The following is a 26,630-nucleotide window of genomic DNA, read 5'->3' on the forward strand; positions in this document are numbered from 1 at the left end:
CTACACCCTGCGGAGATCAGCTCCTTGTTCTCTGCCGAGACCATGCCTTTCAGAGGTCGGGGGATTCTGTGTTGTGTAATCAAATCCGAAACGTTGACCCTGGTGCCCTGTAGGAGCGGAAAAACGACACGTGATGCATTCGTTTCCTTGTCAGAGCTCGTGGCCGGGGCTGTGTGACCGCAGACTGGACGCTGCGGTGACCCGGTGCTGGAGCCGCAGGTGGAAGCCTTGGTGCCGGAGCTGCAGGTGCCGGAGCTGCAGGTGCAAGCCTTGGCGCTGGAGCTGCAGGTGCAAGCCTCGGTGCCGGAGCCGCAGGTGCAAGCCTTGGTGCTGGAGCTGCGGTTCAGCGTGACCCGGTGCTGGAGCCGCAGGTGCAAGCCTTGGCAGGAAAGTGAGGGAAACCCTGACCCCTCCCCCCCCCCCCCATGTGCGGGGGCGGGGGTGTTAATGATTATGTGGCTGAAAATGTTTGTACCTCCTGTGAGGCACCCTTTGCCCTGTGTGGGAGTGAACGTTAAGAAGAAAACAATTGTTTGCTTTGTCAGCATTAAAGTTTCTCTTCTCTCCAGTGGAAGTTTCCTGTGGCATTCTGAGACTGTTTTGCTAAAGAATTTATTTTACTAACAGTTTGGGCGGGATTGCTTTTACTAAAGGGAGTGTTGTGCTTGCTGTTGAGGACGGGAGGACCTATAAATTATTGTATATATTCTTTAAGCGGCGGGCCAGATGTCAGGGGACATATTTTGTCAATCCTGGCATCATCATGGTGACTTCTCTTGACGCAATCATGACACTCCTGGTATCTGTTCACTTGCGTGCTGTGCCATTCCTCTCGCGAGAAAGGAAGCTTCATGGGAGGGCAGACGATCAATACTTTAATACAGGGGTCCCCAAACTTTTTACACAGGAGGCCAGTTCACTGTCCCTCAGACCGTTGGAGGGCCGGACTATAAAAAAAACTATGAACAAATCCCTATGCACACTGCACATATCTTATTTTAAAGTAAAAAAACAAAACAAAACAGGAACAAATACAATATTTAAAATAAAGAACAAGTAAATTTAAATCAACAAACTGACCAGTATTTCAATGGGAACTATGTTCCTCTCACTGACCACCAATGAAAGAGGTGCTCCTTCTGGAAGTGCGGCAGGGGGCCGGATAAATGGCCTCAGGGGGCTGCATGCGGCCCGCGGGCCGTAGTTTGGGGACCCCTGCTTTAATAGAAGTATTCTGATGTGTCTTCATTGAGCCCATACAAATAGATGTTTGAGCTATTTTTAGGGGTTTTTTTTTGTTTGTTTTGTTTCTGTATTTTTCCAAAGTTTTTTGTTTTTTTTTTTTTTGTTTTTTTTTTTTTTTTGCATTTTTCTGAAGCTGGAAACGGGGAGGCAGTCAGACAGACTCCTGCATGCGCCGGACCGGGATCCACCACCAGGGGGCGATGCTCTGCCCATCTGGAACGTTGCTCTGTTGCAACCAGAGCCATTCTAGTGCCTGAAGCAGAGGCCATGGAGGCATCCTCAGTGCCTGGGCCAACTTTGCTCTAATGGAGCCTTGGCTGTGGGAGGGGAAGAGAGAGACAGAGAGGAAGGAGAGGGGGAAAGGTGGAGAAGCAGATGGGCGCTTCTGTGTGCCCTGACCGGGAATCAAACCCGGGACTCCTGCATGCCAGGCCGACGCTCTACCACTAAGCCAACCGGCCAGGGCCTTGTTTTTAGTTTTGTGAAGCTATAAACGATGCTGGTATAAATTAGACTCTTGGGTTCAAAGGTTTTGCCGACCAGTTTGATGGGGGAGGGCAGATATATGAATAATTACTTGATATCATACCCGATGTATTAAATGAATGATAGAGGCAAGAGGTACTCTAGAGCTCCATGGATACAATCTTTGTAGGGGGAGGGGCATTCCTTCTTAATTCCTGGGGGAAATGGTTCTTGGTTAGAACTTAACAAAACGTAGACATTAAACTAACAAAGTGTCTGCATCCTAGACATCCTGTGATGTGAGCAGAGGTGTGAACGGAGGACTGTGTAGCTCAGTGAGTGAGACACAGCTGTCTGGGGTGCGGGTCCGTCCCCAGGTCAAGGATAGGCTCTGGCTCTTGCGAAGCCAGACCACAGCTTTGCCAGGCATCCCCTCCCACGTGGGATGAGAGAGTGACGTGGAGAATGTGACATGTTAAGATGCAAGAACTATTTTATTTGTGTTAACTGTTTGCGCAATAGAAATGAATCGGCTTTACCGGACGATGTGACTGGCGTTCTCAGGGGTGGGTTCCTTCATTCCTAGTTCGTGAGTTTCCTGATGTTTTATCAGTTCATCACTTAGGGTCTGGCCTGTCTTTCTTGGGGGGGGGGAATAGAACGTGAATTCACTTATACATGTTGGGACCAAAATTCAGTGAATTATGTACAGCTGTGTGTGTAGAAAATGATAGTGGCATGGCTGACGTTCTGTAGTGGATGTTACACTCTGTGTTTAGGCTTCCTGGCCCCTTTTCACAGTTGTACTAATTTGTGAGGGGGGTATTGCATTTTCAGACAGTTTGCCCTTGAACCTGCGGGCTTAGCGCAAAGGTCAGTTCCAGGTACCAATGATTTGCTTTCACCTGGGATATGTCTCTCTTTTTCACTCTGTATTATTTATTTTGGCCTTGCCATCTGTTGCCTTTGTGTGTGTGTGTGTGTGTGTGTGTGTGTGTGTGTGTGTTTATATTCCTGTACTTCAAAAGAAGATCTCCATGTGTGTATTCAGAATTGGCAGTACAGGGGCATGAATAGAGTCTAAAATACATTTCCATCATATGCTAACTGATGACATGTAATAAGCCCTTTTATGGCAGGCACCAGTCCAGAAAACTGTCTCATCTCATTTAATCCTCAGAACAACCCTGTGAGGTGGCTACTATTACCTGTCACCATTTTATTAATAGTTAAAGAAGTCGAGAGATCGAAAATTTCTTTAACCAGAAAAAAAAAAATGGTGGAGCTAAAATTCTAAGCCTGGGTTTAACCTCTCACACTCTGCAAAGTACTTAGTGAATACTTAATAAAAAGAAACTTGTAAGATTTAGGACTGACAGAGGGTTTCTCCTTCATCAATTATGTATGAACTGCAGCGGGTTAGCCTTTGTGCGTGCAGGGAAAGTTGGCCTCTGAGTAGAGTTGGTAAAAATGGGAAAAAGGAAAGGAAGATAAATTACTTGGAAAGGTAGTTGAGCCTAAGGGTATAGAAGCCTTAGCCTGGACAAAGAATGGAGCGCATTAAAAAAAAATTAGGAAAATGTGAAGTCTCTTGCTAGGACGGCCTGGCATTGATGTTCAAGGCGTTTAGACTTTGAGGTTGTTTATCACCAAGTGATTCTGCCTGGGGTGCAAAACTCTCTCCTTTCTTGCTGCCAGCCCAGCAGGAGACGGACTACGTCAATAATGAGTTCATCGGGGAACCAAGGGCGCCTTGGGGAATTCCTAAGACATTTCCCTAACTTCACCCTACACTGGGGCGAACGATGGATTCGGCCAAGGGTGGGGTCGTTGCCTGAGGTTGGGGCTTGTAAGTAAGCAAGAGACTGTGGAGCAAGTGACACCGGAGAAGTTCAGTTCTCTATCCGCAAACATTTGTTAGGTTGTTGTCTGCAAGAAGCAGCGGGTCCTGATGGAATGTATTAAGCAATAGACATTTCTGTTTTCCTGAGAGCTAAGTATTTATTGAGGAAAACATGACAACATGATACAGTGTTTTTATCAAAATCAGGGAACTTATGCCCAATTATCAAAATGTGAAAGAAGTATGATTTTTATTATTATCAATTTTTTTTTTACTTGATTGCATGGAGAATAGGAGATGACTTATAGTAAGGTGACCAATGGTCTTTTTTTAGGGAGGATAGTCCTTCTTTTGTAAGATCTGTCCTCCCTGGAAAAGTGTCCTCCTACATGTCCTCCTTTTTGATATTGGAAGCCTCATCTGTAAATGTCCTTATTCGATAGGTACAGAGTGGATCCATTGTGTGTGATGTGACGTATTTGTATCTAAAGGAGTACTTTTTTCTTACAATTATTATTAAAAATTAGGCCTGTAAGCATAATTACAATATAAAGTATTACAAATGTTTTTATCATGCATTTATCATATTATATTGTATTAGTGTTGCAATGAGTAAATGTTTCTTTTGTTTAGGATATTGTTTTCTTCAATTTATTTTTGTCCTCTTTTTCATTGTAAAAAAGTTGGTCACCTTATTTATAGGGGAGTCAGCATAAGCCATCAGACTTAAAAAAGGGATCATTTAAATAGTAGTAAGAGACAATTCAATTCATCAAGGTCAGCTTCTAAGTCTAAAAAAAAGGTCAGTATATGTGGCTTGTTGTAAAGTCTCTGAATTATAGTCAGCAATGACCTGTATTGAAGAGGAAACATTTGTTTATAATTTTAAATGCAAATGGTGAAGGAAGCTTTGTGGTGCACTGTGTTTGGGTAATCGGTATTGTGAGGTAAAACAAAGCCACGTTTTCAGAAGGAGAACAGGTTGGCCACCTGACATCCTGCAGCTGGAGTTCAAGCTCTCAAGTACTGCAGTGCCAGTATTTCCAGGCTGAGACTTAGTGCTCCTGTTTGTGAAGTGAGGGCCTTTGACCGTGGTCAGCGTGGCCCCTAGCTCATGCTCTCTCTGTTCGTACAAAAGTGCACTACTCAGATGCAGAATTCTAACTTGTAGATTGTGACATTCCAGCCACATCCCAGAATGCTGTCGACAGACCGCACATAACCTTGATTTGGTCCTTTGTGTAAATGTCTCTGGATTATATCCGATCATTTCCTAAACTCCATAAAATCAGTGTGGTCGCATTTTCCCAAATTCTGTTTTTCTGCCTCTAGAATCACCAGGACATCTTTTAGGGTGTTCCTCAGAATGATCAGGAAAGCCAAATTCTTTGCATAGGGGTCACATTTCCTTCTATGACTACTGTACCCTTTCTCTGAAAGGGTTAACGGGCCTTTTAAAGTGCTCAATTTATCCCGGGACAAGAACCTGTGACCCTGCCAGGACCTGGCTTCGGTCTTTTCTGAGGAAGAATATAATTTAGATCTCTTGTATCATTCTGCCAGCTGCTTAGTTATTGATGATATTGACTTTTAGTTTTAAAAAGTCTTGCTTTGGAAAATTGTTTTTAACAGCTCTCAACCACTCATGTCCTGTATTTTTATGTTATATCACTTTTCATTTGGGATATTATTAAGTCAACTTCTTGGTAACCATTCTCCACAATTCAATTTATTTTTACCCAGGATCCATTGAATTCAAGTCACTGCCTTTTCGCAAAAGGTTAACCCAATATATCATGTTATACTTTCTACTTATGCTATGGAAAAGAAAAAGTCACCGTGATAAGCAGCCAATAAATTGTATTCAGAATGTTTATTCTCAAAAGTTACATTGCGCTGCCGAAATAGATAAACATGATCATTTATCACAATATGGATTGTGGAAGTAAAAACTAAAATAAATGTAGCTGTTTTCTGGCATGTTACCCAGATATTTCCTTTCTTTCTTTCTTTTTTACTTTTTTTTTTTTTTTGCTTTAAATGTTGGCCACAATAACTACCTTTAAAAAATGTCATCTTTTTATTTACCAGGTTGAATTAATATGAGATTAGTAATGGTTCAAGGTTAAATAATTAGACAAAAACTCATTTATTTTCTAAGAAAATGTTTTGATTTTTTTGTATAAAAGTTGATTAATTATATTTTTAATGTTGGTACTTATTAATAGGTTTTCATCATTATTTTATCATAAACCACTTAAAACTTACAGCTTTATTGCGTGTTTGTTGTCCAGAAGACATAGATATCTAAAGAGATAGATGAAGAAATATCATGTCTATCATCATTTATATTGGGTAAATACAGTAAGTGTCAGTGATGATTATTAGAGTGACTACAGTATACAGTGAATCCCACTGAAGGTAGAATTTCGTGATAATTATTTTTTTTGTAACAGCTTTATTGAGAAATAATTTCTTTTTTAAAAAATTTTTATTAATTTTAATGGGATGACATCAATAAATTAGGGTACATATGTTCAAAGAAAACATGTCCAGGTTATCTTGTCATTCAATTATGTTGCATACCCATTACCCAAAGTCAGATTGTCCTCTGTCACCTTCTATCTAGTTTTCTTTATGCCCCTCCCCTCCCCCCTTCCCCCCCCTTCCCCGTAACCACCACACTCTTGTTTATGTCTCTTAGTCTCGTTTTTATGTCCCACCTACGTATAGAATAATGCAGTTCTTGTTTTTTTCTGATTTACTTATTTCACTCGGTATAATGTTATCAAGATCAAGAGAAATAATTTCTATACCATACAATTCACCCATATCAAGTGTAGAATTGAAAAGCTTTTATTGCATCCATAGAGTTGTGCTCCCATCCCCACGATCGATTTTTACCACCCGGAAAGAAACCATGCACTCCTCAGCAGGCAGTCCTCACTTACCCCTGAGTCCCCAGCCCCCCCCTCTCAACCACAGACTACTTTCGGTCTCTCTAGACCTGCCTTTTCTGGAATCAGACAATACGTGGTATTTTATAACTGGCTTCTCTCAGCTAACATAATGTTTATGGGATTCATCTGCGTTGTTTGTGAATTTCCCAAATTTATCTCTGTCATTGATCTCTAACACCATTGCATTGTATTTGGAGAACTGTTTTTGTTTGACTTTAATTCTTTTAAACAATATGGCCTCGTGTATGGTCTGTCTGAGAGAGTGTTCTGTGCACACTTTGAAAGAATGTATATTCTGTTGCTGTTGGGTAGAGTGGTCTATAGATACCTATTAGGTTCAGTTAGTATCCTGTGTCCTGCAAGTCAGTATCTTTTTTTTTGTACTTCTGCCTTGGGTATGGTTTTCTTGGTTGACAAGGTTTTTCTTTAGTATACATTGAAAATCTCATCTTACTACTTTCTGACAGCTGAAGTCAGCTGTGAAACGTATTGCATTCTCTTGTACCTGATGAGTCATTTTTTTCCCCTCTTGCTTCTTTCCAAGGTTTTCTTTTAGGAGTTTACTTTTAGCATTTTTACTACTGTCTCTAAGTGTGGACCTCTTTGCATTGCTCCTGTTTCACATTTGTTTTGAGCTTTTGGATGTGCAATTTGGTATTTTCTCTCTTTTTAAAATCATATTTGGGATATTTTCAGCCATTATTACTTTTTATGTTTTTTTTTCACGTTCTTTCTTTCCTTTCCTGGTACTCCCATTACAGGGTTTTGATGTAATTAATAGTGTACCACGTATCTTTATGTCTCTGTTCATCATTAAGTTTTTATTTCTTTTTTTTCCTCTCTGTTAATCAGATTGCATAACCTCTTTTGATCTCTCTTTAAGGTTGCTGATTCTTTCTTCTGCTAGTTCAGATCTACTGTTGAGCCCCTCTAGCAAACTTTTCATTTTAGTCATTGTGGTTTTCAACTCCCAAATATGCAGTGGGCACTCTTCTATAATTTTATCTTTGGATGGATATTTTCTATAGACTGAGACAGTGTGCCTCAGACCTTCCTCATAATGGTTAAAGTTTCTGTTAAATGTGACAGCTGGACTCTCTGAAAGACCTTCTGGTGTCTGGTTTTTGTTTTTTGTTTTCCTTTTATGAACCACACAGAGCTGTTTCTTTGAATGTCTTACAATATTTAAAATTAAATTTTTTTTATTTATTCATTTTAGAGAGGAGAGAGAGAGAGAGAGAGAGAGAGAGAGAGAGGAGAGACAGAGAGAGAGAAGGGGGGAGGAGTTGGAGGCATCAACTCCCATATGTGCCTTGACCAGGCAAGCCCAGGGTTTCGGACCGGCCACCTCAGCATTTCCAGGTCGACGCTTTATCCACTGCGCCACCGCGGGTCGGGCCCAATTTTTAAAATTAAAACCAAGCATTTTAGATAACATACTGTAGCAAATTGTGGATACCGATACCCCCTTCCCCCAGGCATGGGGGTTTGTGGTTGTGTTTGCTTACTTGTCTAGTGACCTGATGGCCTACCTTAGGGCAGTCTGTTTCCCCCACAGCATGGACCTCTGAGGACACTTTCACAGGGCACAGCCCGGGGCGTGTGCACAAACACTCTGGGACGACAGTGCTCTCAGCAGGGCTCTCTCTGCCTTTTCCCATCAAAATGTTGTTTTTGAGAGAACCCTTGGCATGAACCACCCCACGTGCTACTTCCAATAAAGCCAGCTCTTCCGGGGAGAGCTGTGTGTCCTATGCCCTCCCTTTTCCTCATGGAGAACATCTCTGAGCCACAGCTCCAGAGCTAAGGGCGGTGACAGTGTCCTGCTTCTCTCAGAGTGACATTTCTGCTTTCTGAGCAGGGAGGGCACTGGTGTAGGCAGAGGCCCCTTATCTCAGTTTGCTTCTCCTGGTACGTGACTCTGAACCATGAGCAAGGTGCCCAGGCCCCCAGCGTTGTTGACATGCTGCTGCTGAGGTCGGTAGGTTAGCTGCTGCCTGGTGGTGGGGGGGGTGAGCAGAAGTGCCGATGGCCTGCTCCCCCCCCCCGACCCCCGCGATGGACTCCCACAGCCTCCACTGGAAGCTGGGGGCCGACAGGAGCCCTGTGCGCCCGGCTGTGTCCTCACCTGGGTGGGACTTTTGTCATGCTGAACTGGGAGTGTGGAGGGTGGGGACAGGTTGTACTTCAGATGTCATACATAGACCCTTTCCATTTATACCAACTTTTAATCATTTTTTAAAAAATAAATGTTTCTTTTTGTTTGCTGTTTGACATTAGGGCAATTTCTGGAGACTTTAAAAGATTTTTTTTGTTTATTACAAATTTTTATCAATTCTATCTGTTTTTCTGAGTTGATTTACAGAGCCTTCTGTCTCCCCCCTCTGGAAGTGAACCCTAGTGGTTATGTTTCAAAGACTTGCTTCAAGTCACAGCTTTGAAATGAGTTCTTGATTGTTACTCAGATGCTATACGATATTATTTACACATGTGGTTAGAAAGATTTTCTCTTAGGCTTTATACCTCACACAGTCATAATAAAATAGGGATTTTATCTTTGGGTACATTTGAAAATAAGCCCAACATGCAGAAGAACTGGGTTCCAATTCATATTAGGGGTAAGACACCCACCAGGTTACATAATCCTCTGAATTTATTTGCTCATCCAAAATTTTGAGATCAGAGTAGTTGATATAAGTTAAATGAGATAGTACATGTAAAAGCAATTTGTAAATTCTAAAAACTTGTTATTACTAGTTTAAGTCAAATCTGGAATAAAGTGCCTCTTGTCTGATTCCATTGTCATCTAAGAATACTAAGTATACAGTTTGTATCAAAGAGTCATTTGTTATAGCTCACATGATTTTTTAAACCTCTCATATTACCCTGAATAAATATCCTTTATACAATCAGCTAACACATCACCTAATCAATGATTACTTGTGATAAGTTTATTGTGGAATTACAGTAGTAGAAGGAGACAATGACACTTATAGTATATGTTTTTGGGTGTGTGTGGGGGGGATGTTAAAGTGAAATTGTGGCTTATTTTTAATGCCAGCATATTGACATTTGTTTTTACCTTGTGTTTACTGCCTTCAGAATATCCTGGCTTTAAATCCTCGAACACAAACTCACGCGACTCTGCGTTCAACTTCAGCCAAGAAGTTAGACAAGAAACATTGGAAAAGAAATCCCGATAAGAACTGCTTTGTAAGTACCACAGATACATGACTTCATTATGAAAAATCTTCTCGTTCTACACACTGTCAGACAAGATTTTACATACACTTAGAAATACAATTAAGTATGCATAAAGGACGGCTGTGATTTCTTTTTTATTTTAAATATTTTATATTGGAATAATCTCAAAAGTATGCTCAATTTTACTGTTTAAAAAAAAAATCTATTGAAACCGTTAAACATCATGTGAATGTAGTTTGGTGCCCAAATTTATTTTCTCCAAAATCTATATCAATTCTCTTACACTTGTTTTTTGTATACTGGTTTAGAAAGGTTCATATTACAGATGTAATGCAACTGCCAAGGGGGTGAGCTGGTATGGTGAAGCCACTGTATAGAAAACATATGAGCACGCGCTATTCAGCAGGAGCAGGGAGTCTGTCCAGGTGAGGGGCAGAAGCGAAGCTCTCCGAGGTGACTCATCATTCGGGCATTATGTATCTGGGCCCATGAGTTCATGACATGACGGGACAGGGACTGTGAACCCATACATTGGGATTGGGTACAACTTCGAAGGAAACATTTAACATGCCATCTAAGGGGTTAGAAATCTTTAAACTTGTAGAGCGATTTTCTTTTAACCTGATCTCCCCCCAAATTAATTCTCCCCACATTAATGGTCTCAAATTACTGAGTGGGAGAATTAATATCCACTTATTTAACATGACTTCTATTGGTATTTGGTGTAGTCTCTCTAACGTATTGATTTCAGTTTATTGTTAAACCTGGTTTCCTCTGTACCAGGTCTGAACTCTTTGAGGGTGGGGATAGAGGGGACGTGCCCCTGTGCGTACGTGTTTAGCTGATGTTTTTAATTTTTCTGTCACCGGCCACCCAGCAAGGGTTTTTGAGTGAAGCACCAAATAGAAAGGCAGTGAAACGGTATGACTTGAGGTGATGACACAGCCACATGATGGCAGACCGGGATTGGAGCTGTGCTTCTTGCCCAGGTTTGGCGAGCTTTGTCCTCCGCGGAGGCACTTCTAGCGGAGCTCTCGAGGGGCAGGGACATTGGCGTGGTCTGCATTAAGGGTAGACCAGCAACAAAACATGATCCTATATGGTGACTCATCATATAATTATTAAACATAGAAAGTGGAATGAAAAAAAAACAAACTCATGTAATTTTCCAACATAGAAAGCTGTTGAAGATTTTCAAGTCTCAATCTCTCCTTTTAAAGGCGTGAGAACTATGACCCAGAGCAATTAGGTGACTTCTCTGAGGTCTGATTGATAGGTGATTGAACTATTTATGGTCAGAGTTTTATTTAGAAAGAGGGGCTTTTCCCATGATGATTGGTGCTGTTGCTATTATTATGTTATGGAAATTACCATTTTTATTGCAGCATGTTATTCTGTTGAGTGCCTTATTTTATCATATTTTTTTGTAACTGCCAAAGGTTCAAGGAGTTGGGCTTTTCCCCATTAATCTATATTGACACAAATTCCTTGAAAAGCAGACAGACAACATTCATTCACACCTGTGAGACTTTGGTACGGCTGCCGTAACAAGGTGCCATAGACAGTGGCACAAGAACGGAAACTTAATGTCTCAATGTTCTTTAGGCTACGAGTTGAAGATCAATGTGTCTGCAGATTGATCTCTTGAGGGGCCTCTCTTGGCTTGGAGATGGCTGTCTTCTCGCTGTGGTTTCACCTGGTCTTCCTTCTATAGGTGCTTGTGTCCAAATTCCCCTTAGAATGACCCCAGCTGTCATAGAGTAGGGCCCAACCTAATGACTTCATTTTAATCCATTGATCACTTTAAAGACTGTCTCCAAATACAGGTACCTTCTAAGGTATTGCGGATGATTTTGGAGGTGGACAGTTCAGCTTATAACAAACAATGCCTTACAATTATCAAGCAGCCTGACCAGGCAGTGGCACAGTGGATAGAGCATTGAACTGCGATGTGGAAGACCCAGATTCAAGACCTTGAGGTTGCCGGCTTGAGCGCAGGTTCATCTGGTTTGAGCAAGGCTCACCAGCTTGAGCCCAAGGTGGCTGGCTCGAGCAAGGGGTCACTCGCTCTGCTGTAGCCCCCCCCCCCCCCCCAGTCAAGGCACACATGAGAAATCAATCAATGAACTAAAGTGCCACAATGAAGAATTGATGCTTCTCATCTCTCTCCCTTCCTGACTGTCTGTCTCTATCTGTCCCTCTCTCTCTGTCTCTGTCACACACACAATTATCACAACTATCAAGTCACTCATTTTCTAGTAAACTGTCCTAGGAGAAGACTTATGAATGCAGGTAAAGAATTAAGTAGAAAGAACACTGTCCGATAGTTTCAAATTTGATATAGAAAAACATAGGGAAACCCACTTCCTTTTATCCACTGGGCTGTGCTTTAATAAACTAGGGCCAATCCATTCGCCGGTCAATTGTGCAACCGTTAAAATGATTTTTGAACTAGTTAGCAATCTGGGAAAATGCAATCCATATTCCATAAAATAGCATGAAAATCTCTGTATTTTTTAAATTTATTCTTTAATTTTATTCAGAAAATTACATTTAACAGGGTGACATTGATCATTAAGAGTACGTAGGTCTCAGGTAAACGTTTCTATAGCATTTGAACTATTGATTATGTTGTGGACCCATCACCCAAAGTCAAACACTTTTCGAAAATCAGGGTGCTTCCTAATGGCTGTGCGCATGGGTATGTCTCATAGGCATCTCGGACTTAAGATGTTGAAAAATCCAGAATGTGATCTTACCTCCATAACCTCTTCTTTCCGAGGTCCTCATTGTTTATTCTTTCCCCAAGCAGAAGAATCCTGGCGCCCCTGATTTTGTTATTTTCCTTGGACTTCCCTACCTAATTAGAAGGTCCCTGTGCTGCGCCTTTGGCTGTGGCCAGAGTCGGCCCCTCTCAGCCCCTGCCTCACACCGACCGCCTCGCTCTCTCGCCTGGACCACCATCTCCACAGCCCAGCACAGCGTCCGAGCTTCGGCCCTTTCCTGGGAGAGTTTTCCTTCCTTCCTTCCTTCCTTCCTTCCTTCCTTCCTTCCTTCCTTCCTTCCTTCCTCCCTTCCTCCCTTCCTCCCTTCCTCCCTTCCTCCCTTCCTCCCTTCCTCCCTTCCTCCCTTCCTCCCTTCCTCCCTTCCTCCCTTCCTCCCTCCCTCCCTCCCTCCCCTCCCTCCCCTCCCTCCCCTCCCTCCCCTCCTTCCTTCCTTCCTTCCTTCCCTCCTTCCCTCCTTCCCTCCCTTCGGGGCGCAGCGGCGGGCGGTGGTTTGCCAGCACAGTCAGTTCACACGACCTCGTTCTCACGCTCGTCTGCGCAGCCGGGCACTAGCCCGCCGCTGCCTGGGGTCTCCTTCCGCGTTCCTGCTTCACGTGCCTCCGCCACCCTCATCAGACCTCTCCTCCTATGTTTCACTGACGAGATGTGCTCATGGTCTGCCTTTTTCTGCTAGACTCTGAAGGCCGGGAGGCCAGGGGCTGTTGTCTTTTTATGAGCTGCCCCAAGCTTCTGGAAGAGTTGGCGCGCGCGGGGATCTGTGGATGAACGCGTGCATGAATGTGACCCCTGGTTTTACGCATTCTTTCTGTCCTAGCCCTAAGGACGGTCTCGTCCAGTGCTGAACGGCTTCCCGGGTATTTTTCAGGTTATAGTGTAGGATGCTTATCATGGTGAAATGGACAACTCAGACTGGTTTCCTCCTTTCACGGATGAGGAGGGCGGGGCCGGAAATGTTCAGTGATTCCTTACGCTTCTGCAAATCGCTTAGTGTTGTAGCCAGAGCGTGAATCCTGGTCATGTGACTCCGGTGTTTCCTTTCTGGATTCCGGGTGGCTCCCTTAGAAAAGACAAATGAGGTTGTGTTCAAATAGATACTTACCAGTTAAGAAAACTGTGGCTTGTAATGGTCATCCCATTTGTGACCAGTAATCTGACATCATTTCTGAAGACCGCCAGCAAGGTACCTTTTCAGCTACTTCTCTGACCACCCGATATCCGTTTTATTTATTTTTGTTTTCTTTGATGTATTTTTTGTTCTTTTGTATCTCTTTTGCTTTTGCTTTACAGTTTTCTGTTTCGGCTCAGTTCGGAAGTCACCGCCCTATCGCTCCGGGCACGTCCACACCAGGCGGGTGGGGTGGCCCCTTTGAGTCCCAGAGAAAGTTCTCTTATCTTGCCCAACTCTCTCCCCCTGTCCTTCCCACCTCCGTCCTGACCCTACCCGACTCCAGGCACTGTGCTGAGTGCTACTCAACGATAAATAAAATCTGCAAAAGACGCATCTAAAGTTGTCTAATAAAATAGTGACAAATTGGGTTTTAATCAATAAGTTAGGAGGACACAGGCATCTTCTTAGAATATGGGCGTCTCTTTGGCGTGTAAATGTACTCTTAAGAATGATGATTCCTTTTTTTTTTTTTTTTTTGTATTTTTCTGAAATGAGAAGCTGGGAGGCAGTCAGACAGACCCCCGCATGCGCCCGACTGGGATCCACCCGGCATGTCCACCAGGGGGCGATGCTCTGCCCATCTGGGGCGTTGCTTCATTGTAACCACAGCCATTCTAGCGCCTGAGGTGGAGGCCATGGAGCCTTCCTCAGCGCCCGGGCCAACTTTGCTCCAGTGGAGCCTTGGCTGCAGGAGGGGAGGAGAGAGACAGAGAGGAAGGAGAGGGGGAAGGGTGGAGAAGCAGATGGGCGCTTCTCCTATGTGCCCTGGCCGGGAATTGAACATGGGACTTACATATGCTGGGCTGACACTCTACCACTGAGCCAGCTGGCCAGGGCCAAGAATGGTGATTCTTGATGGCAGTTTCAATCCATCCTGGTACCAATGGGAAATGCTAAATCCAGCAGGGATTTGAGTGGTGGGCGTGTTCACACTGGTTACTGACGCAGAACACAGTTGTTTCCAGGACCTTTCAAGCAGGTGTTCCATAACTGCTGTTTATTTTTGCCATTTTTGAAAATGTTGAACTGTCCTAATTGCATAAATATTTTGCACTCATTTTCCCTTAGCAATTTTGGAAGATCGGAAAACCGTTACACATCAGAAGTCATCCATCCTGGGTGAAAATGAGAAGGGAAGGCAACTCAAGACAGCCAATTATAAGACGTGTTTTTAAGGAGGTTAGTTTTAATTTGTTCCACACGCTTGGTACATAGTAGGAGCTCACAGTAAAAAAATTAAAAAATAAGAATAAACCAAATGGTGGAACTAAAGGCTAAACCCATAAAATCTAGTTTTTGAAGTGCTTTTTAAGCAGAACTTTTTTTAATAAGCATATAAAAGTAAATATTTGCCTTGTTTCTTAAATTTTTGACAGAGACAGAGAATCAGAGAGAGGGATAGATAGGGACAGACAGACAGGAAGGGAGAGAGATGAGAAGCATCAATTCTTTGTTGCGGCACCTTAGTTGTTCACTGATTGCTTTCTCATATGTGCCTTGACCGTGGGGCTCCAGCAGACCAGGTGACCCCTTGCTCAAGCCAGCGACTTTGGGCTCAAGCCAGCGACCCTGCATTCAGGTCCGTGACCCCGTGCTCAAGCTGGCAACCTCAGAATTTCGAATCTGGGTCCTCTGCATCCCAGTCTGACGCTCTGTCCACTGCGCCACCACCTGGTCAGGCTGACTTGTTTCCTTCTTTATAATGATAACGACTAATTGGTATGTATGTATCCTTTGATAAATCTTTTCCTGTGTGAACTTCCCCACCTCAGTCACTGCTGTGTCTCTGTGTTTATTGCCTGTGGACTGTGGGTCAGGCCCTGTGCCCCTTTTCATACTGGAATAACAATGAAGATGGCACGGACCCTACAAGGAAGTCCCCACATTATTTTGAAGAACACAGGAATGGCAATAAATAATCCTGGTGCTCTTCCAAAGGACGGACTGGGAAGGAGTTTCAGTTGTCAGTGTGAGTTGGTCGGGTTTGCCTCTCGCTGCGTCAGCCTGGCTCTCAGCGTGGCAATGGGCCTGGAAGGGGTTGGGTGGTGGGGGGGGGGAGAGGGGAAGGCGGGGACGCTGGGACTGGTGCAGAAGGCGGGCGGGGGGGGCAGACGGATGGGGAAGGTCAGGGCACTGCACGTGTGGGAGGGACGGCGGGCTTCGTCATACTTAGGGCGTGTCTTTGTCTGGGCTGCTGTAGCAATATACCACAGACTGGGCGGCTTAAACCGCAGAGAGTGACTTCTCACAGATATGGAACCCGGGAAGTCCAAGGTCAAGACAGATGCGGCCTCTGGTGAGGACCCCCGTCCTGGTTCATAGATGGCCGTCTCCTCACCATGGCCCTCACAGGACAGAAGGGGTCAGGGTAACCTCTGGGGTCTCTGCCCTAAGGGCGCTGACCCCATGCATTAGGACCCTGAGGGGTAAGGTTTCGACACAGGCCTGTGGGTTGGGGGGAGGTGTGCACGGCCAGGCGTGAGTGGGAGGTAAGGTGACTTTGGCTCCGGATGGGACTTGACGTGGCATTGAGCTGTCAATAGGAAACACGGAGAGGAGTCGTGAGTTCAGCTCAGGAGCTTCACAGTGTCCTCTACCTGGTGGGCAGCCTGTGCGTTGAGCTGTCAATAGGAAACACGGAGAGGAGTCGTGAGTTCAGCTCAGGAGCTTCACAGTGTCCTCTACCTGGTGGGCAGCCTGTGCGTTGAGCTGTCAGTAGGAAACATGGAGAGGAGTCGTGAGTTCAGCTCAGGAGCTGCCAAGTGTCCTCTACCTGGTGGGCAGCCTGTGCGTTGAGCTGTCAACAGGAAACACGGAGAGGAGTCGTGAGTTCAGCTCAGGAGCTTCCCAGTGTCCTCTACCTGGTGGGCAGCCTGTGCATTGAGCTGTCAACAGGAAACACGGAGAGGAGTCGTGAGTTCAGCTCAGGAGCTGCCAAGTGTCCTCTACCTGGTGGGCAGCCTGTGCGTTGAGCTGTCAACAGGAAACACGGAGAGGAGTCGTGAGTTCAGCTCAGGAGCTGCCAAGTGTCCTCTACCTGGTGGGCAGCCTGTGCGTTGAGCTGTCAACAGGAAACACGGAGAGGAGTCGTGAGTTCAGCTCAGGAGCTTCGCAGTGTCCTCTACCTGGTGGGCAGCCTGTGCGTTGAGCTGTCAGTAGGAAACACGGAGAGGAGTCGTGAGTTCAGCTCAGGAGCTTCGCAGTGTCCTCTACCTGGTGGGCAGCCTGTGCGTTGAGCTGTCAACAGGAAACACGGAGAGGAGTCGTGAGTTCAGCTCAGGACCTCCGCAGTGTCCTCTACCTGGTGGGCAGCCTGTGCGTTGAGCTGTCAACAGGAAACACGGAGAGGAGTCGTGAGTTCAGCTCAGGAGCTTCGCAGTGTCCTCTACCTGGTGGGCAGCCTGTGCGTTGAGCTGTCAACAGGAAACACGGAGAGGAGTCGTGAGTTCAGCTCAGGAGCTGCCAAGTGTCCTCTACCTGGTGGGCAGCCTGTGCATTGAGCTGTCAACAGGAAACACGGAGAGGAGTCGTGAGTTCAGCTCAGGACCTCCTCAGTGTCCTCTACCTGGTGGGCAGCCTGTGCGTTGAGCTGTCAATAGGAAACAGAGAGAAGTCGTGAGTTCAGCTCAGGACCTCTGCAGTGTCCTCTACCTGGTGGGCAGCCTGTGCATTGAGCTGTCAGTAGGAAACACGGAGAGGAGTCGTGAGTTCAGCTCAGGAGCTTCCCAGTGTCCTCTACCTGGTGGGCAGCCTGTGCGTTGAGCTGTCAACAGGAAACACAGAGAGGAGTCGTGAGTTCAGCTCAGGAGCTTCCCAGTGTCCTCTACCTGGTGGGCAGCCTGTGAGTTGAGCTGTCAGTAGGAAACACGGAGAGGAGTCGTGAGTTCAGCTCAGGAGCTTCCCAGTGTCCTCTACCTGGCGGGCAGCCTGTGCGTTGAGCTGTCAACAGGAAACACAGAGAGAGAAGTCGTGAGTTCAGCTCAGGAGCTTCCCAGTGTCCTCTACCTGGTGGGCAGCCTGTGCGTTGAGCTGTCAACAGGAAACACAGAGAGGAGTCGTGAGTTCAGCTCAGGAGCTTCCCAGTGTCCTCTACCTGGTGGGCAGCCTGTGCGTTGGCTGTCAACAGGAAACACAGAGAGGAGTCGTGAGTTCAGCTCAGGAGCTTCCCAGTGTCCTCTACCTGGTGGGCAGCCTGTGAGTTGAGCTGTCAGTAGGAAACACGGAGAGGAGTCGTGAGTTCAGCTCAGGAGCTTCCCAGTGTCCTCTACCTGGCGGGCAGCCTGTGCGTTGAGCTGTCAACAGGAAACACAGAGAGAGAAGTCGTGAGTTCAGCTCAGGAGCTTCCCAGTGTCCTCTACCTGGCGGGCAGCCTGGGCCGTTGTCAAGGTTGTGGCTGAAAGCCGTCAGAGACGGAGGCCCCAGGTTTTAAAGCATCGGAACACACGTGGGTAGTGAGAGGCCTGCAGGCGGCATTGCCCAGGAAGCGGCTGTGGGTGGGAAGACAGTGGAGGTTAGGTCTGTGGGAGCTGTGCGCGGGGACGAGGGGGAGGCGCGGTGAGGTCCTGGCCTCCAGTGAAGAATGTGCCGCGGACCCTGAAAGGCTCGGTAGTCGGGATGAGCAACACAGAATTATATACGACGTGTGTAGAGCGTAAGTCTTTCCACGTGCCTCCGGCTGCAGTGTGGTTCCCACGGCGCTGAGCACCAGCAGCTGCGGGCAGGTGGAGGTGAGAACTAGCCCGGATACGCTACGAGGCCTGAGAGGAGACCCCCAGGGGGTCGTGGGCGAGTTCTGACAAAGGCGGGAGGTCAGTGTGTCCCTTCCTCTTACGCATGATTTCCATATGTGGTTATTTTATTTATTTTTCTTAAATTTTTTTTTTTGTGTGTGTGTGTCATTTTCTGAAGTTAGAAGGGGGGAGGGAGAGAAACAGACTCCTGTATGTGCCCAACCAGTATCCACCCGGCATGCCCCCCAGGGGGCGATGCTCTGCCCATCTGGGGTGTTGCTCTGTTGCAACCAAAGCCATTCCAGTGCCTGAGGCAGAGGCCACAGAGCCATCCTCAGTGCCCGGGCCAACTTTGCTCCAATGGAGCCTTGGCTGCGGGAGGGGAAGAGAGAGACAGAGAGGAAGGAGAAGGGGAGGGGTGGAGAAGCAGATGGGCGCTTCTCCTGTGTGCCCTGGCCGGGAATCGAGCCCAGGACTCCTGCACGCCAGGCCGACGCTCTACCACTGAGCCAACCGGCCAGGGCCGTGGTCATTTTTTGTATGTTGGAAGTATCCTTAGAGTTGGCCTCCACTGCCGAGTCCATTTCTTCTCGAATATACGTGACGATTAAGGGATGAAGTCTATGTCATTAGTAAGTTCGCAATCAGTTCATTTCATCCAGAAGGTGGAGGTGCCGTCCTTCTTGCTTGGAACCCAGCCACCTGGGTTCTGTAGACCTTGGTATACGGTTCGGGTCCCCGTTTTGATACTTGTCAAACTCACAGTGGGAATTCCTATTTGGAGGCTCCGGAGTGAGACGAACCGTGGACCAGAGTCACCGTGAGGAAGCCGTTCCTGTTCTGCCCGCGCCTCTGCCCCGTGTTTTAAAGCAGCTCCTCAAGTTTGAGCTCACTTTCCTGACTGTTGACAGTAGCTCTCTTCCCCCAATGGACTCCGTGCCCGGAGGAGTTTCTGAAATCATAATAAAAATAACCACAACTAAGGTTCTTTCTAACCCAGTGCCTTCTTCAGAAGGAGAAAAGTATGGTGTTTACGTAGGGAATACGGGTGAATATCAGACTAGAAACTTGGGCATGCAGGAAATTTAACTTTTTTTAATTTTTTCTATTGTTGAACTTGATTTCTCTTTTGAGCTCCTCTGAGGGGAAGTTTAGAGACTGTCACGTCCAGGGTTCTCTCCTCCCTGTTGTCACCCACCCCCTCTGCCCCGACTTCCCTGGGCTGCCGTCTGCATTCCCCGGGAGTGGGTGGCCCAGGTGGTCAGTGAGGTGAAGCTGGTTGAGTTTTTCATGGCGTCTCTCTGCTGATCACCATGGTGGACGTATGCAGTCAGTCGCTCTTCGTTCTCATGAACCCGGCCCCTTCCTGCCCCCCATCTCTCTGCTACCGTGAAGATACTCTTGAACACGTGGCCCTCATTCTAAAGTTCCCTGCAACCCTGGGGCTCGGGAAGTGTCATGGTCCAGTCACCTCCCCAGGGATGCTTCTACTTGTGAGTGGCAGGTCCCTTCCCTGTGACTCCCACACACCTGGCCAGCATTTGTCATCCTCCGTTTCCGGCCTGAGAGCCGGATCCTGCCCCTCTCTCTCCGGGCCCTGCCAGTTCCTCAGTCCCTTCCTTCCTTTGATCCTTGTCCTGACTTCCCATTCTTAAAATATTCATACCGTCCAGGTGGCAAGTTAGGGCAGGAGGAGAGAACTTACCTTGAGCTCTCCCATTTCCCGCTAAATTCACTGGCACTCACTCAGGTCCCGCCAGACGTGGGAGGGGCATAGAAACGCCTGACGGACAGTAACCCCGGTGACAGTAACCCCGGTGATGGGTCAGAGCTTGCTTTTCTGATCGGTGTGACCGAGAAACGGCGATGAATGAAACAATGTTATGGCAGAACCTGCTGTCATCTAGTTTTAACATATCCTTTTTCTTTTTCTTTCTTTTCTTTTTTTTCTTTTTTTTTGTGATGACAGAGACAGAGCCAGAGAGAGGGACAGGAACGGACAGACAGACAGGAAGGGAGAGAGATGAGAAGCATCAGTTTTTTATTGCGGCACCTTAGTTGTTCATTGATTGCTTTCTCATATGTGCCTTGACGGGGGAGGGGGGGTGCAGCAGAGCGAGTGACCCCTCGCTCAAGCCAGCGACCTTGGGCTCAATCTAGTGGGCCTTGCTCAAACCAGATGACCCCGCGCTCACGGTGGCGAATTCGAGGTTCCGAACCTGGGTCCTCCGCGTTCCAGTCCGACGCTCTCTCCACTGCGCCACCGCCTGGTCAGGCAACATATCCATTTTAAGAACCATTTCCTACTGTGCTTGTTGAGAATTTTGTAGTGGGTTAGAAAAAAATAACTTTTAAAATAACTATATGTTAAGTGATCTTTTAGGGGGAGCCATTCTCTTCCATTCTTTTCACAAATGTTAGACGTTGTCACTAGATACAGTTACTAATTTTATGTATGCAAGTTAGGATGGACATTAACCAGGGTCAACGAACCTCTTCGAGAGAATGCAGAGGGCACTGGTTACAGAGAGAAAAACGTGCTGTTAACAGGGACTACCGAAAAGCCCTGCTCTCAGAGTATAAAGCTTCAAGTGGGACAGGGGTTCGGAGCGTAAAATCCTGGGGCGTGGCCGTTGAGACATATGCAGCCATCGTAGTTTGAAAACGGGGTTTCGGGTCTTCTGTCATAGGAATCATGACACCCAACCAATATTTACCTTAACCTAAGAACATCCTGCTGGTGGGAAGACATTTTCAGGTAGACGTCTTAACGTCTGGTGGTGGATTTCGAAAGGAGAATTTTGGATGATGTCAAGTTTCTCTGAGGATACAGAGCACAGCCGGTCATCAGAAATTGAAGTCTGCAAATCTTTGGCCGGTTTCCCTGGTCTGTATCTGAACTGTGGACTCCGAAGAGCATCCCCTGAGCGTTTTCTACGCATCGGCTCAGGGGGGCTGGAAACACGTTCCTTTCCTAGCAGCGAGCCCCCCAAAATCACGAGCGCACCGCCTCGCGCCTGCCGTATTCATAGAACAGCACTGGGGATAGACTAGTCTCCCGCGATCTGAGACCCACAGACGGTAAATACCTGCTCGCAGTCCGCCCGGTACAGTTTCGGCAGTTACCAGATGTTCACAGGAGACCTGTCGTGTGCCAGCTTCTGTGGAGGGTGGTGGGGAAGGGGCGCGCACTTGTCCTGCCCAACCATCTACCGTCATTTCTACAGACAGTCGGTTTTCTCCCCGGCAGCCGTGGTCACAGCGGCCGACCGCGGGGGGTGGTCAGAGCTGAGGCGTGTGACCTGCTCGCAGGGCTGGAGGCTGCCTCCCTGCGGAAGCGGAATGAAAGGTGAGAATACAGGGGAAGGCCCGGGGGGGGGGGGGCAAAGAGGAGGGGTCCTGCCGGAGCGGACAGCAGATGTTGGAGAGTGTGACGAGGAGGGGGCGTGGAGGAGGGAAGGACGCGCAGGGCCGGTGGGTAGCCAGTGACAGTTCCAAGCAGCAAGAGATGAGAGCCCAGAGGTGAGCAGACGGGCCCCGACCGCAAGCCCGGTGACGATGACAGCGAGGGTGACGTTGATGATGACACAGGCCGGGAGGTTCTGCGTTCTGGTTGTACCACGGAGGGTGGTCCGTGTCGCCTCCTTGAGAAAGCCCGCACTTTACTACATGGTCCCATTCAGAGGGGGGGCCGTACGGAATGAGGGTCTCCCTTGGAAAGAATGCGCTTGCCAGGTGCTTCTTTGCACGTGTAGAATAGTCATAATGCGAGACGATTCGTTCTCCAGGCAGAAATAGGTGATGAAGTGTCCACGGACTAACAGGAAGGGGAAGTGTCCGCTCTCCACTGTCCTGAGGCAGTGACAAGAAGGCTGGGCTTTTCTTCTTTCTCTCAGCCTGGCCGCAGCTGCCTCCCCGTCCACCTGACGTGCAGATTAAACCGGTTGGTGATTGTCAGCCATCAGCCCCGCGCCTTTATTTTGCTCCTCTGTAGTTTGACAATCTTAGAACAGTTTAGTGATGGTTTTGTTGTTGTTGTTTTTTTAACCAAAGTCACCATGCGTGTGAATGGTGTGTCGCTGTCTAGTCAGGGTTTAAATTGGACCCGGAACCAACTTTCCCCCAAGTAAGGCGTGTTTCATGTGGCTTTATAAAGCAAAAGAAAGACAATTCTCCCTTGAAAGCTTGCTTCTTGTCTTGGATGGTGAGTTGTTTTTTTCCAAGAGAAGACAGGGAAACCGAAAGGTGAGACCTACCGCAGAAAGCCCTGGTTAAAAGCGAGCTCCCAAGATAAACCAATTGGGTTCAATGATTGGTTCTGCCATTTCCTGGCTGCATGACCTGGAGCAGGTTCCTTCCTCTCTCTCTGCCCCTGTGTCCTCTTCTGTAAAATGAGGATAATAACAGCATCTACCTGACCCAGTCGTTCTGAGGAGAAATTGAGTCAATTTGCCTACCGTCCTTCCCACAGCACCTGGCTCTCGGGAGGTGTTATTACTTCTCATTACTGCCCTGATGGCTGGGTGCTCCCAGGACCCCCTCGGCCACCACATGGGGGGGGGGGTCCATCGTGGTCGTGGAGACGGAGCAGAATAGCTAAATACGGAAGGGACGTGGGGAGGTAGTAAGCGGGAAGAGACTAGGGACGGCGATGGAAATCAGAGCGTCTCCTTTATTGCTCAGAAATTTCCTGGCAGCAAAGTGTGTGTGTGTGTGCCTGTGCGTGTGTGTACGTGTGTGTGTGTACGTGTGTGTGTGTGTGTGTGTGTGTGTGTGAGAGAGAGAGAGAGAGAGAGAGAGAGAGAGAGCGCGCATGACAGAGGGACAGAAATAAAGAGACACTGGACATTTTGAACCCTTCCTACTGGATGCATGACATGGAAATCAGTGGTTTCTCTGTGACATTTTTTTTTTTTTTCATTTTTCTGAAGCTGGAAACAGGGAGAGACAGTCAGACAGACTCCCGCATGCACCCGACCACCCGGCACGCCCACCAGGGGTGACGCTCTGTCCACCAGGGGGCGATACTCTGCCCATCCTGGGCGTCGCCATGTTGCGACCAGAGCCACTCTAGCGCCTGAGGCAGAGGCCACAGAGCCATCCCCAGCGCCCGGGCCATCTTTGCTCCAATGGAGCCTTGGCTGCGGGAGGAGAAGAGAGAGACAGAGAGGAAGGAGAGGGGGAGGGGTGGAGAAGCAAATGGGCGCTTCTCCTGTGTGCCCTGGCCAGGAATCGAACCCGGGTCCTCCGCACGCTAGGCCGACGCTCTACTGCTGAGCCAACCGGCCAGGGCTTCTCTGTGACATTTTCTTTGCCACATCCTTCTCTCTCCACGTGGTGCCTGGGTCCTGTCCTGCTCCACCCTGCTCCACAGCTCCGCCTTCTCATGGGGAATCCACCCTGGGAGCCCCGCAGGGGACTGAGTCCCTCCCCACCGCCCGACTTGGACTCCTCTCTTCTTTCCTCTAAAATCTGATGAGGCGTCTTCTCTTCAGAAAGAGGTTGTTGATCTAGGCTGTGAATTAGTCCAAGGATATCGAGAAAGGGACCCAAAAAAAGATGTGGCAACAGACTGACGCAATGTGTTTACCTAGAGATTCCTTGCACAGCCATAAACATTAAACCGGGATTGTATGATGTATTATAGGTCAATAATGGCGCTACAGCAAAGCAGATGTGTGCTAAGACTGTCGATAAAAACAGAGCATGTGTATTTTAAAAGATATTAATGAAGCATATTACTGTATTTGCAAATAAGAACTATCTCTGCCTACAGGAAGGCAGAACGCTCCAAACAAAAGAAATCAGCTAAGTTGTCTTTCGCTCCTGATGGTGTATTTTACCTTTGCAAAAACATCTATCGGGTGCTGCTAGCAGAGGAGTGAGCGCATTCTGCTGTGCTCCGAATGGGTGTACAATGGGCGAACAGCTGTCGTCCTAATCGCTCTCCTATTCACACACTAATCGGTGGGACCCACGTGGAATGCCAGCCGTCTGAATAGGTAGACAATGGCAGCAGCATTTTTAATCACAGCCCCATTGGAGCACTAAATCGGAGTGACGATTAAGGGACATTAGCGTGAACACTTTGACATCTGATCCTTTGAACCGACTTTCCATGTAGGCTTGTACTCCCCCGAGCTCACTGGGTCAGGCTGGTATCCTTAACTAAAGTGCTGTGATTTCCAGGGAAGGAAACATTGCATTAGAGCCCATTGACATGAAGAGGAGTTGAGAGGCTTTTCTTTCCACGGGGATCTGTGTGTGTGTGTGTGTGTGTGTGTGTGTGTGTGTGTGTGTGTGTATATGCTGTGTACTCACCAAACTGAGAACATTAATCACGTGATCCCTGAGTGTCGGGGGCCATGGAGAGACGGCGTGTAGAAGATCCTGCTGCCGTCGAACCCTTGTGGTGAGTCTGAACGGGGACATACGGGGACTCTTCTGTCATGCGCCTCCGTTATCGGGGTTTACGAATTTGGCACTGTTTGGAATTTCACACAGCCCAGCCAAGATCAGCACATCCTAGCTGCCTTACATTTTTTTGTTTTCTCTTAACCAGGATGGTTTTTTGTTACCTCTCTTTGAGTTTTTTTGATGATGATTTTGATGATGGTGGTGATGAGGTTGATGGTGATGATGATGGTGGTGGTGGTGGTGGTGCTGGTGATGATGGTGGTGATGGTGGTAATGGTGATGATGATGGTGATGATGGTGGTGATGGTGATGATGGTGCTGGTGATGGTAGTGGTGCTGGTGATGGTGATGGTGATGGTGGTAATGGTGATGATGGTGGTGGTGATGGTGATAATGATGATGGTAGTGATCGTGATGATGATGATGATGATGATGGTGGTGATGAGGTTGATGGTGATGATGATGGTGATGGTGGTGGTGCTGGTGATGATGGTGATGATGATGATGGTGGTGATGGTGATGGTGGTGGTGCTGGTGATGATAATGGTGATGGTGGTAATGGTGATGATGGTGGTAGTGATCGTGATGATGATGATGGTAGTGATCGTGATGATGATGGTGATGGTGGTGATGGTGGTAGTGATCATGATAATGATGATGATGATGATGATGATAATAAAAGTGTGCTAGACCCTGTCTGCCATGCTTTGACTCAATAGTCTTTATTAAGACAGAATAAAATTTTTTTTTTCTTCTCAGACTTTAAAATAGATATTTAGATTTTACTGACCTGTTTTACTGACCAGAACATTGAATGTGATTGATCTTGAAAACATGATCTATTTAACATTGGAGATTGAATCAGTGGTTGAATTTTAATATTAACACTTAAAGATTATCTATCTATCTATATTTGTAATGTATGTAAAGGAGAAGAAATAAAGCTATTCTTTACCCACTTATGTTCATTATGTTCAGAAAATGAAGCCTGTAAATTAAACTGGCAAAATCCATTAACAAAAGTGAAGGTGTACACATTTTAGTTGATGTGAGTATTTTATCATATTTTTATATGCACGGAGGCCTTCACAGAAAAAGAAGTGAAGACCCAAAGAAGCTGTTAGACTCGTGGGCTTATCTGCCACTTCGACAGACAGCAATCAATTGTGGAGAAGTGACGAGACAAAGGGAGGGAAAGAGCTTCCGGGGTGGTGAACTGAGGGAAGGTAGAATATGGGGAAGCTACTGGAATAGAAGCACTTTTTCTCTAAGGTCTGTTTGTACATCCGGTACCAACTTTCTGTCTTCAGGGATGAGGATAGTTCTTCTGGGTGAACAGAGAGCAAGAGAAACACATTTGTAAAGGGAAATTGATTTCTGCTTTTAGGGTACAGAGGAAAGGTCTCTCTGTGTTTGCATTTTCGTAATTGATTTTAGCTCCAAAGCTTTTCAAGATGCATATTTTGGGGCAGCATATTATTTTTTTTTAACTTTTTAAAATTGATTTTAGAGAAAGAGAAAGGGAGAGAGAGACAGGCAGACAGGAACATTGATCTCTTTCTGTATGTGGCCTGACTGGGGATTGAACTGGCGACCTCTGCTTAGAGGGATGATGCTCTCTAACCAACCGAGCTATCCAGCCAGGGCTGGGGCAGTGTACTCTGATGCCTTTTATAGACAAACTCTTAGGATCCAGTTCCCTGTATTGTTGTTGTTGTTGTTCCTCAGTTATAGGATTCTTCTCCACAAGAGACCAGTATGCATTATAAACTCTGAGATGACCGTGACTGAGGTGTATACAGTGGACAGCAT

General features: G+C 46.8%; 1 protein-coding gene across 2 annotated transcripts in view; it reads left to right on the forward strand.

Annotated features, from left to right (window-relative positions):
* DPYD (dihydropyrimidine dehydrogenase) overlaps positions 1-26,630 on the forward strand; it is a 673,084-nt gene that overhangs the window by 23,098 nt on the left and 623,356 nt on the right. For both annotated transcript variants that reach the window (XM_066352595.1, XM_066352596.1), the window contains exon 2: positions 9,616-9,726. In XM_066352595.1, the coding sequence (XP_066208692.1) occupies positions 9,616-9,726 (111 nt within the window). The remainder of the gene's footprint in view (positions 1-9,615; positions 9,727-26,630) is intronic.

The sequence above is a fragment of the Saccopteryx leptura genome, chromosome 11 (assembly GCF_036850995.1).
Source record: "Saccopteryx leptura isolate mSacLep1 chromosome 11, mSacLep1_pri_phased_curated, whole genome shotgun sequence".
In the NCBI taxonomy this organism is placed as follows: domain Eukaryota; kingdom Metazoa; phylum Chordata; class Mammalia; order Chiroptera; family Emballonuridae; genus Saccopteryx; species Saccopteryx leptura.